The sequence below is a fragment of the Lutjanus erythropterus genome, chromosome 20 (genome assembly GCF_056507025.1).
Source record: "Lutjanus erythropterus isolate fLutEry1 chromosome 20, fLutEry1.hap2, whole genome shotgun sequence".
NCBI classification, from domain to species: Eukaryota; Metazoa; Chordata; class Actinopteri; order Lutjaniformes; family Lutjanidae; genus Lutjanus; species Lutjanus erythropterus.
Window position 1 is genome coordinate 34,786,854 of NC_139336.1, and position 10,927 is coordinate 34,797,780.

At 37.1% G+C, this 10,927-nt stretch overlaps 1 protein-coding gene and 4 non-coding genes across 5 annotated transcripts; all 5 read left to right on the forward strand.

The window, feature by feature from the left end:
* The first annotated feature begins 1,614 nt into the window (after positions 1-1,614).
* On the forward strand, positions 1,615-6,294 carry rpl17 (ribosomal protein L17). The gene is made up of 7 exons (XM_084746488.1): positions 1,615-1,668; positions 2,135-2,184; positions 2,370-2,410; positions 3,531-3,665; positions 3,854-3,952; positions 5,580-5,771; positions 6,244-6,294. Exons 2-7 carry the CDS (start codon positions 2,145-2,147, stop codon positions 6,289-6,291), a joined length of 555 nt encoding a protein of 184 aa, XP_084602614.1. The 5' UTR covers positions 1,615-1,668; positions 2,135-2,144; the 3' UTR covers positions 6,292-6,294.
* Positions 2,227-2,296, forward strand: LOC146308850 (small nucleolar RNA SNORD58). Its single transcript, XR_014772676.1, has one exon. It is a non-coding gene; the product is annotated as a small nucleolar RNA SNORD58 (small nucleolar RNA).
* LOC146308851 (small nucleolar RNA SNORD58) lies at positions 3,710-3,776 on the forward strand. Its single transcript, XR_014772674.1, has one exon. It is a non-coding gene; the product is annotated as a small nucleolar RNA SNORD58 (small nucleolar RNA).
* On the forward strand, positions 4,374-4,439 carry LOC146308852 (small nucleolar RNA SNORD58). The gene has a single exon (XR_014772677.1). It is a non-coding gene; the product is annotated as a small nucleolar RNA SNORD58 (small nucleolar RNA).
* LOC146308853 (small nucleolar RNA SNORD58) lies at positions 6,104-6,168 on the forward strand. The gene has a single exon (XR_014772675.1). It is a non-coding gene; the product is annotated as a small nucleolar RNA SNORD58 (small nucleolar RNA).
* Positions 6,295-10,927: the final 4,633 nt, after the last annotated feature.

Consider the following 10,927-nt stretch of genomic DNA (forward strand, 5'->3'; position numbering starts at 1 on the left):
GGCTTTTCTATGTTCCAACACGTCACAGTACAACATGAGATACCAAATAAACCAACAGCTGGCTTTAGTATCACTCTGCTGTGTTGTGTTCACTCTCACCATGTGACGACACGAATGTGTCCACCTCAAAAATCATCAGTCTTCAGTTTGATCAGGATGATTTTCATTATTCATTTGAAATATTTTATCTGAACCTTCTGACATAGATGAACTTCATATTTAATATTAAACTTAAATATAAACTAACTGTAAAGCATCTATAAAAGGTGGATTCACTAACACTGCAACTATTGATTATTTTCATCATTGATTAATTAATTAGTAGGTTAGTCTCTTGGTCTGTAAACAGTGCAATTAAAAAGAATAAATGTGTAAATAACTAAGAAAAAACATTTGGAAATATAAAGAACTAAACAAATACATGCAGAAATATAAAGACAAAGTGTAAAAGAACAATGACAAACATTTCTTTTATTCTCACATTTATTTGTTCATTTATTTCTGTATGTTTTTTAAAAAAAAAATTTAAGTTCTGTGTCACTTTATTTATGTCATATTTGTATTCCTTTATTTTTTTTTTCTCTTATTGATTTTGCTTGAACACATGAATCTTGTGCAGGAAGTTTCTGACCACAGACACAACAGCAGAGAAAAGAGAAAGGAAAAAAAACATTATATAATAATGATAAATCAATTCCAAAATAAAAAACAAAAACATAGTAATCAATAATGTTTTCCCATTTCTTTATTTACAGGTTGATTCTTTTATTTATTTCTGTTTATATTTCCACATTTATTTTATTCTTCTTTCATGTCTCTCCTATGACTCCATATTCTGTCAGAACAAAGTGAGCTGCTCAGGTCCCAGTGAAGAAAATAACAATAAAATTCAGGAGAAACACAATTAAAAAAAAAAAAAAAACACCAGTAGAATCAAACCATACAATATATGTAATTCTATAAAATTTTATTTAAAAAAAGATGAAGATGAGGGAATTAAGAAGAAAAAGGAAAATAGAAATAAAAGTAAATGAATAAATTAAATACTATACATATTATACAGAGATCCATTCTAATCTTTATAATGAACCTCAGACCAGTGATTTTAGTTAAACTTCATTATATCTGTGTTTCCAGTAAAACATTTTTTCCTCAGACTTTTATTCAACATCAGATAACAATAAGCAGAATCATCTGGAACACATCTGAATTTAAATAAAATAGAATTCATGTAAATCAGATATCAGTCCCTACTTCTATTCATCGTGTTTTTTTTTTAATGGTATAAAACATGGTGCTGCTTAAAAAAACACTCTGTGTATAAAAACTGACCTATAATCAAAATATTATTACATTAGGGGAGAACAGAAGAAGAGGAGCCGTTGTTCTCCTCCTGTCCAGCAGGAGGCGGTAACCCTGCGGGAGAACAGAAGAAGAGGAGCCGCTGTTCTCCTCCTGTCCAGCAGGAGGCGGTAAACCTGCGGGAGAACAGAAGAAGAGGAGCCGTTGTTCTCCTCCTGTCCAGCAGGAGGCGGTAACCCTGCGGGAGAACAGAAGAAGAGGAGCCGTTGTTCTCCTCCTGTCCAGCAGGAGGCGGTAACCCTGCGGGAGAGCAGAAGAGGAGCAGCGCTGCCTCCGGTTCTTCCTCTTCCCTCCGCGGCCTCAGAGGTAGGAGAACAGTCCTGCAGATGAAGACTACAATCTGTGTTTAATCTCATTTATATCTCAACCATCCTGCTGTTTGAACTTTACTGTTTTGTTAACTACATTTTAACACTTTAAATGATGTCAGATATTTTTGTATTGAGCTTTAAATTCTGTTGTAATTCGACTTTTTTGTGAGGATGCCGGTTTGGAGGCTTTCCCGTCAGGCGGCCGCCATGTTGGCTCAAAGAGAGACTCAGACTGAGTCAAATTATAGTTTTAAAGAGCTCGTTTCTTTACAGAACCTCCATGTCAACCTGTTTTATAGTGTTTTAGTGTATTAGATCGTGTTTCTGGTTGATCCTCGGCTGCTTATCAGAGCTACAACTGAAGCTAACCCGAGCTAATGCTAACGTGTCAGTCTGGAGGCATGTGGAGCCGTTTACTGATTGATTGAAACTGATTATCGATCATGTTTCTTCTCTCACAGATCTCTGAAAATGGTCCGCTACTCTCTCGACCCAGAGAACCCGACTAAATGTGAGTAAAGCTTCGTGTTTGTGTGTTTGAGGCTGAACATGGCCGCTGTGATGACTTCTTAGGACACCTTTGGATTCACCATGAAAACAACAGACTGACAGAACTGAGCTGCCTCACGTGTTACAGATGAAAACCTCAGTTTTACTGAGTTCAGGTCTGTTTCTGACTCTTTCTCTCATCCTCAGCATGCAAGTCGAGGGGCTCCAACCTCCGGGTTCACTTCAAGGTAAGACTGAGACCCGCCAGGTTTTTACAGTACAGATGATTCACTGTTAAAGTTTGTCTGCAGAGTTAATCTGACATGTTTCATGAGTGTAGTTTAGTTTTTTAACATGAAGTTTCCATGTTATTATAGACTTCTGAAAGCAAACACATCAGATGGGTAATAAATGGATCCTTTTGGAATGAACTCATGGTTATTAGTAGAGATGCAGGATTATTTCAGCTGAAACACGGAACTGATTATTGTCTGCTTCTCATAGCTGATACCAGAAAGATAACCTCAGGTCAGAGCTGCGTAATGATCATAGTATACAAAATATGGATTTTATAGTTTTCAAATCAGAGGAGGTGCTGTGTTAAAGGGAAAATGTGACTTTAAATTTTAGAATGAATGAATGTGGTCTTGACCTACACATCAGATTCTACAGACTGATTCCTTTTAAAGAATCACACTACAGTCATTTAACATGTTTCTTGATCAAGATGAGAACAATTAAAAAATATCATTATCTATAAAATCACAAATCATGTTGTAATGGAGTGTCAGACAAAATAATCACAATTGGATATTTTCAGAATCCTTCAGCCGTTCTTCAGATGTTCTTTAAAATAAATTGATAAAATCTGAATTTTATGCACAACTGAGGGTCATAAAGGTTGAGATGTAGTGAGTGAAGATGATTTAATAACATCTGACACTTTGAGAAATCTGATTTAATGTTTTGTTTGTAGTGAAGGTTGTTGTAGGCAGTTTCAAACAGTCTGATTTCTGCATGTGTTTAATTTAACATGATGCTGGTCTGAGTAAACTTAGTTAATGAATGTAGTTTTTATCAGTTTTTCAAGCAGCAAATCTGAATCATATTTGGTCATGATGCTGCAGAATGAACTTCTATAACTTGAGATTTTTCTTAACTTTGTTGCTTAATTTCTTGATTAAACTTTTAGTTCTGGTTTGTTCTTATTGGTTGTTGTTGACTCGAGTCCAAGGAGGAAAATTAAATCTTTTCTCCACCATGATATTCTTTCTGTATGTCATGTTTTACCGTCTCTTCTGTCTCTGAAGTGTTTCTCTTTAAATATTTGGGTCTTGACTGTTGGTGGACGCTTGTTTTTATCACCAGAACACCCGTGAGACGGCCCAGGCCATCAAGGGCATGCACATCCGCAAGGCTAACAAGTACCTGAGGGACGTCATCGTCAAGCACCAGTGTGTCCCGTTCCGTCGCTACAACGGTGGAGTCGGCAGGTGTGCCCAGGTGAGCTCCGACTTTAAACAAAGACAAGTGTCAAAGTTTGAGAGCTGCGGTGATGACCATCTTAGGACACCTTTGGATGAAAGATGAAACTAAACTTTTAATCTGAGCAGCTGTGGAGGATAAATGACTTGTAGTTCACATGGTGGGGAAACGGATCACTTGTTCTGAACGGTTCTTGTTGTCTTCAGGCCAAACAGTTCGGCTGGACTCAGGGACGCTGGCCCAAGAAGAGTGCCGAGTTCCTCCTGCACATGCTCAAAAACGCCGAGAGCAACGCTGAGCTCAAGGTACGTCAGGAATGTCCGTCCTGTTTAATCGTCTCACAAGTTCAGCCCTGTTTTTCCACAAACTGTTTCTGTGACACGATGTGGACAGATTGTCCTCACAGGACGTCAGCACTTCATCAAAATCCACAGCGATTAACTGTCCAACTGATTCAACACAAAACTGTGCCATTACAACAAGAATTACCCCAAAATGTGAAGACATTTCTCTGTAGAAATTCAGTTGAGTGAAAGTATTTGTCTTCTAACTGTAGATGAAACAAACCATCCAGGTAGTTCTGGGACAAACCTGCACGAGGACTTTGTCAGGAAACTAAAATGTTTTCAGCAGCAGTCACACTGAGACCGTTGAGTGTCATAACTGAAGTGTTGGCGTCACAGTGAGGATCATCTGTCTGTCTCTGTGTGATGGACATGAAGAGGACAGCAGTGATGACCATTTAGGACACCTTTGTATCAACCATGAAAATAAACCATGAGTCTGAGCAGTCAGAGCTTCACTGTCCATCACACGTTGAGTCAGACACTGTATGAAATGTCTTCAGTCCTGCAGCGTCTCTACAGACAGTCGAGAGCTGCCAGACCACATGAACGTCCATCTAATGTTAAAAGGATAGTTTGAGCTATTTGTTGTGGTTCTAGTGTGTTCTTGTCTGCAGTCTGTTACCTGCAGCTGCCATGTTTTCACAGCAGGAAGCCACTGTAATATAAATCAATCATCAGTCTGCAGACCAACCAAACTCATCAGTGATTTAACTCACTGCTGCTGCATCCAGCTGTTAGTTTCTTATTCTTATGTGATTTCAGTGAATCAAAACTAACCTTTAAAAAAAACACCACGACTCCTGTGAGCTGAAAGGAGTTTGGTTTGTAGAGTGACGTGTGTCTGAGTCCAGTCAGAAAACTGACAGGAAGGAGAAGTGGAGAAAGTGAAGGATAAATGAAATATTACAGAAGTGTTTCCTGTTTGAGGATTAGAAGATTAGAACAGAACTGGACTGATCATTCTCATTTCTGATCACATTATCAATCAAGTTAAATCCAGATGAATAACTGTCTCTGCTGACATGTAAGAAGAGACTTCAGAGTTAGAGGCTATAAAACCTGAAAGTTTGACTGCAGATCTGCTGTGAACAAGTTTGAACTAAACCTGAACCTCATGATAGACGTTTGATACTGATAATTATTGATCATGTTGGACAGGAAGCAGCTGGGGTGAGGAAATGAGTAAAAATCACTTTCTGATCAAATACTTTGATATTGTGACGGGTATTTGGGGATGATCACTGGTGTTTCACAAACTGGATTTTTCTGATCAGTAATCAAGTTTAAAAACAGGAAAAACAATATATCAGATCAATATAACAAATCTATGATGTAATATTGATGTTTCTGTGGTTTAAACAGTTTTAGTAAAGATGTGAAACAAAGTGTTGATGCAGCGACTCGAGGTTTTAAACTGTTTGGTTTTTGAATGAGACGGACTGAATCCAGATGTTACTGGTTGGGTTTAGAGAGCTTCTCCTGCCTCTGTATTGAATCATTGATTATAGATCAGAGGTTCAGTTGACGGCCGCTCTGGGTCCCGGTGTTTCTGACCCCGTCTTTTCTTGCTCGGCTGCGGTTTCAGGGTCTGGACGTCGACTCTCTGGTCATCGAGCACATCCAGGTCAACAAGGCCCCCAAGATGAGGAGACGCACGTACCGCGCCCACGGCCGCATCAACCCCTACATGAGCTCCCCGTGCCACATCGAGATGATCCTGACCGAGAAGGAGCAGATCGTCCCCAAACCAGAGGAGGAGGTGGCCCAGAAGAAAAAGGTACGTCCACGGTCCATAGACGGTGTGTTCAGATGGACGAGTCCCTGAAAGAGACGAACTCTGAGTTCTGCAGGTCCTAAAAATTAAATTATGATAAAGTTCATGTTCAAAACACAAACTCCTGTTAGTCCAGGGGGTCACATGCAGCCTGATCTGATCTCAGCTGGACCGGACCAGTAAAACCAGTAAAACCAGTGCATGATGACCTTTATCTGGCTTTTTTAAATACTCGATTCTGATTGGTCATGTATGAACTGATTTTTCGACTGTCCATCAGTCTGTCTGAACACAGTGACATCATCAGACTGATGATGATGATGATGATGACGATGCTGCAGTGATGACCACTTAGGACACCTTTGGATAAACCATGAAAACACCTCTGAGTCTGAGCAGCAGCCTGTCTGAACACTGACTGTTCATAACTGCTTCATAACATGTTCATAACTGTTGTTGTGTTTGTGTTGTGCAGGTTTCACAGAAGAAGCTGAAGAAGCAGAAGCTGATGGCACGGGAGTAAAAATTAAAAATAAAACTCTTGTCATTATCCGTGACGTGTGGAGCTTCTTTATTTCGACCTGATCAGAGTCTCTGGAAACTTTCTGTTCACCACGTTCAAGTTTATTGATCACGTTTCAAACTGTCGATCATAAACAGGGTCCACAAACAGTCAAGTACTGAATTTAAAAAACAAAGATTCAGGCCTTAAAAGTCTAGAATTTAATTTACAAAGTCTGAACTGGGTTTTTGAAAATACACAGAATCTACAAACCCTGATTCATAATTCATAAATTACATTATTATTTCTGTATCTGCTGCTTTTAAACTTTATAAAAGTTCACTGTTTGCATCAAGTTTGAGTCGTCTACATCAGTCACTCCCAAACACTGGCTCGTGACCCTCAGGTGGGTCACAGCAGAGTGTATCTGGGTCACAGAATGAGAAGAAACTCTGCAAATATGAGATTTAGACCTGCAGTACACCTGTTATTAAATTATGAATATTTTCCTGATGAGTTGGAGTCCACCTAATCGTTCTTTTGTTTCTTTTAAGAGTATCTTACTTTGTTTTTGTGATGAGAGGAAATAAAAACTTATTTTTTTCTGAGTTTTATTAACTCAGCATAAATGAATTTAACATGTAGAGGTGATGTGAAAATGGCAGTAAAAATAGTTTATGTGCAAACTTCCTCTTCGAAGACTTCATCAATCAGGACCCCGTTTCCCAGAGCCTTCGTAGCTGCGTGCATCTTAAGTTTTATCTTAAAGTCTTAAGTTTACAGGAAACAGCCCAGGAGACCTGAAAATACAACTTACGATGCATGTAGCACTACGAAGGCTCCGGGAAACGGGGCCCTGATCAATACTGTCCTGAAACAGCTGATGTAATCAATCTGACACATGTCTTCTGCCCTCTGGTGGATGATCAGTGAACTGCAGTGAGAACTACATCCAACATGGCTGCCTTCATGTAGGGACTCACGGTTTTATCAGGAAAATCTTTGTTCCTCTAGAAAAAAATGACATTGATAATATTTCAATATGCAGATTTACTTCATATTTTGTGGCTCATTTTATAATAAACTGATGTTGGAAATGTTTGATCCAGCAGATAAATCGGATCATTTATCTGAATCCTTCAGTCTTTCTGTTGGATCTCATCATGCAGTCTGCGTTATTCCACCAAAATCACTAAACACTTAAACTCACAGTTAATGTTATAAAGTTGTTATGAAGCCCCAATGATCAGCAGCATCCTGATTGTTAATTTTAATAAATTTTGTTAAAGTTGTTGCATCCAACTACAGAAGTAATAAAACATAAATATCCCAAGTTTCAACCAGAACGTCCTGCACTTTTATCCCCGTCTGTCCGACCTCAAACATTGAGTTTAAGAAACTTTGCAATAAAATCAAGGACAGAACACAAAAACTGACAGATACACAAGATGGAATAAATGAATATTTGAATAAATGAGGTGCAGGTAGAGACGAGATCAATGGACTTAAGACAGTCTGAATGAATCTGCAGGAGCAGAGTGATACTGACAACCATAATAATAATAATATAGTTATATATCATAAAATATATGTAGAGCAACAGATATATCATAAATATATATTTATGTAGAATAAATATACACAAAAGTCTCCTTCTGGAGCATTAATTTGACTTTTAGTTCTCAGGAAAGAATAAAGAATCATTTGACCCTCTGTGTGTAAATATAAACTAAGATTCACCACTTTTCTTATATGCATTTATTTTTTTATCCCGTCCCTAAAAGAAAATTTGTCCTGTCAGATTTTACAAAATATACGAGCTGCTCCTTTAAACGTCTGACCAGAAGAGACAAACAGGAAACAGGAGACGAGTTCAGTCAACAACCATCAGCTGCACTTCTCTTTTATCTCTATTACAAGAATATAATACTGAGATGATCTTACACCGAAACAACAACAACAACAACAACAACAACAACATCAACATCAACAAAAACAACAACAACAACAACAACAACAACGACGACGATACAAATGATGTGTGAGAAGTTCAGACTCATGATGAAGTTTTCATTTGAGACGACAGAAGTCAGAAAGTTTGAGAAAAACTTGTTTCATCTTTAATCGATTGAATTTTATTAATGAGTTTTTAATATTTCTACTGTATCCAGGATACAACATGTCCAGTCAGCAGAGAAATTAAACACAAATTAAAAATCACTCAGTAATTATTGATTTGTGTTTTGAACACTGAAACAAATCGGATCTTTTAATAAGAATTATTAACATTTATATAAAAAAACCCGAAACATTTTCTTCCTGTTTGATCTGACCGTTTGGTCTGACCTCCTGAGCTTCAAACTGAGAAAAAACATGAACACATTTATATTATTGATTGATTGATTGATTGATTGATTGATTGATTGATTGATTGATGTTCACTGTCTGATCATCAAAGCTGTGAAAATGTATTTCATTATTTTTCAACAGGAACTTATAAAATCATCCTTTAAAAAACTATTTTCTAGAACAAAAACATAATAAACATGAAAAATAAGACTTTACATCACAGGAGAATGTTAAATAAATAAAATAAAGTAGAAGTTGAGTAAAACTGGAGCTCAGTGCTGCAGGTCAGTGCTGCAGGTCAGTGCTGCTCTGTGAGCGACCAGCAGGCGGCGCTGCTGCATCACTGAGTCAAACTCAGGATGTTTCTATTTAAAGACATTAACAGTTGAATAAAGTCAGTTTCTTATTGAATCTCAGAGACAAATAATATAAAAATATAAAACATATAGATCTGAAAGATAAAAACATTCTGAGGAGTTTGAAGACATCAGCTGTGAAATCTGTATTTATTTTGTCACGACAGTCAGTTTTGTGACTTGTTTCTCAATCAACTCAGCTTTCAATTTTCATTATCAGTTAATGTATTGATTACTTCTGTTGACTGACTGATTTGATCAGAAAAAAGTGAAAGTAGTTCAGGATCAGAAGAGACGTCTTCAAATCTAAAAACTTCCAAAAACATCCAGTTTACAGAGAAAAACAGAAAATCCTCACATCAGAGACGATTAAACCAGAGAACTGATCAACTGATGATTAACTGCTACTATTAAAATAAATAATCAATAATTTGATTCAGGTTGTAAAACAAAAACAGCTGTTTCCTGTAGATTTATTTGTAGATTTGACTCCATCTGTCCTCACAGAGATTAGATTTTATTTCAAACATTTAAAAAACACAAATAAAATATGAAATAATAATAATAAATAAGAAATAAATGAAACAGTAAACATTCAGCAGAAATAAATAATTCATGTTTGTGTAGAAAGAAGAAGTGAAAACTTTTGTTTTTTCATCAAACTGAACTGAATTAAATCCTCAAACATAAACGTTCAAAACACGGCGAGAAAAATCAGAATCCACAGCCTCTGATTCATGAACTCTGATGTTTTTTAATGTTCCATGTTTTCATTTCATCATGAGAAAAGTGGTTTTTCTTGGTTTCGTGCATCAACATCATGTCGTCTGCGTCTTTTCCAGATTCTTCTTCCTGCAGCCGAGGCTCCGTTTTGTCTCCAGGTGACTCAGTCTGATACAAAACAAACTTTCTGTGACGCGTCGACGTGACGTTTTCTTCGATCTAAACCTGCTGTCATTCAGTCATGCTAACGTGCTAATGTTAGCAACTTGATTTTGGTTTGAATTGAAGCTGCATTAATGCAAACTGTCGATTTAAAAACATCTGACCTTATTTATGTTCATGTTACTTGTTGACTTGATTTGAAAAAACTTGAGTTACCAGTTGAAGTTCTTGTTTTTAAGTTGGTCCAATAATTCTCTTTTTTTTTTAGTGAACAGAACCTCATCTGTTCCTAAAACAGGACAGGGTTCCTCCTCTGTGGTTCTTCTTGACGTTCCTTCATTTTTCCTGCTCTGAATCGACCGTCTGAGGGTCGAACTCGTTTTAGTTCTCAGATCACATGGAGCCAAATAAAATCCCAGCTGAGTCGAACCAGTAAAACCAGCATACGACTAATGTTTATCATTTATTTATTCATCTGTCCATCATCTTCTCTGATGTTTTGTTTTGTTCTCAGTTTACCGTCACAGGTCAAAGCTTTTTGGCTTTAAAAAGTGACTCAAAATGATTAATTGGTTATCAAAATAATTGTTGAATCATGTAATAGTTGACAGCTTATTGATTAATCGACTAGTTGCTGCAGCTCTGAACAGCACCTCTGACTTTTCTCCTTTTTTTCAGCATAAAGTGAAACGTTCTGAAAAAGTTTCAGCGACATAAATCAAGACCTGCTGCATTTTATTGATAAATTAGAGTTGAAGATTTTGATGATTTTCACACTTTGCAAACTCATCCAGTGGGCCGGATTGGACCACAAACCACATGTTTGACACCCCTCATCTGAGGACAGTAGAAACCTTTTTATACCAGTAAAAATAGAAGATTATCCTCAAGTCATCGTCAAGTTTTTATCTCATAATTCTGATTTATCATGAGGACATTTTTTTCTTTTTCTGTCGGGATGTCTGTTAATAACAGACAGAGTTTGTCTCTGTGTCCAAACTCTAAACCCTCTGAGGAAAACTGACTCCGCTGCTTCTAATTTGATTATCACCTGTTTTTGTTAAATA

Bases quoted from the DNA above. Each gene is read 5' to 3' on its own strand.
- rpl17 (XM_084746488.1), top strand. From the start codon at position 2,145: ATGGTCCGCTACTCTCTCGACCCAGAGAACCCGACTAAAT. The intron at 2,411-3,530 runs GTAAGACTGAGA...TTTTATCACCAG, and splicing joins ACCTCCGGGTTCACTTCAAG to AACACCCGTGAGACGGCCCA. The intron at 3,666-3,853 runs GTGAGCTCCGAC...TGTTGTCTTCAG, and splicing joins GAGTCGGCAGGTGTGCCCAG to GCCAAACAGTTCGGCTGGAC.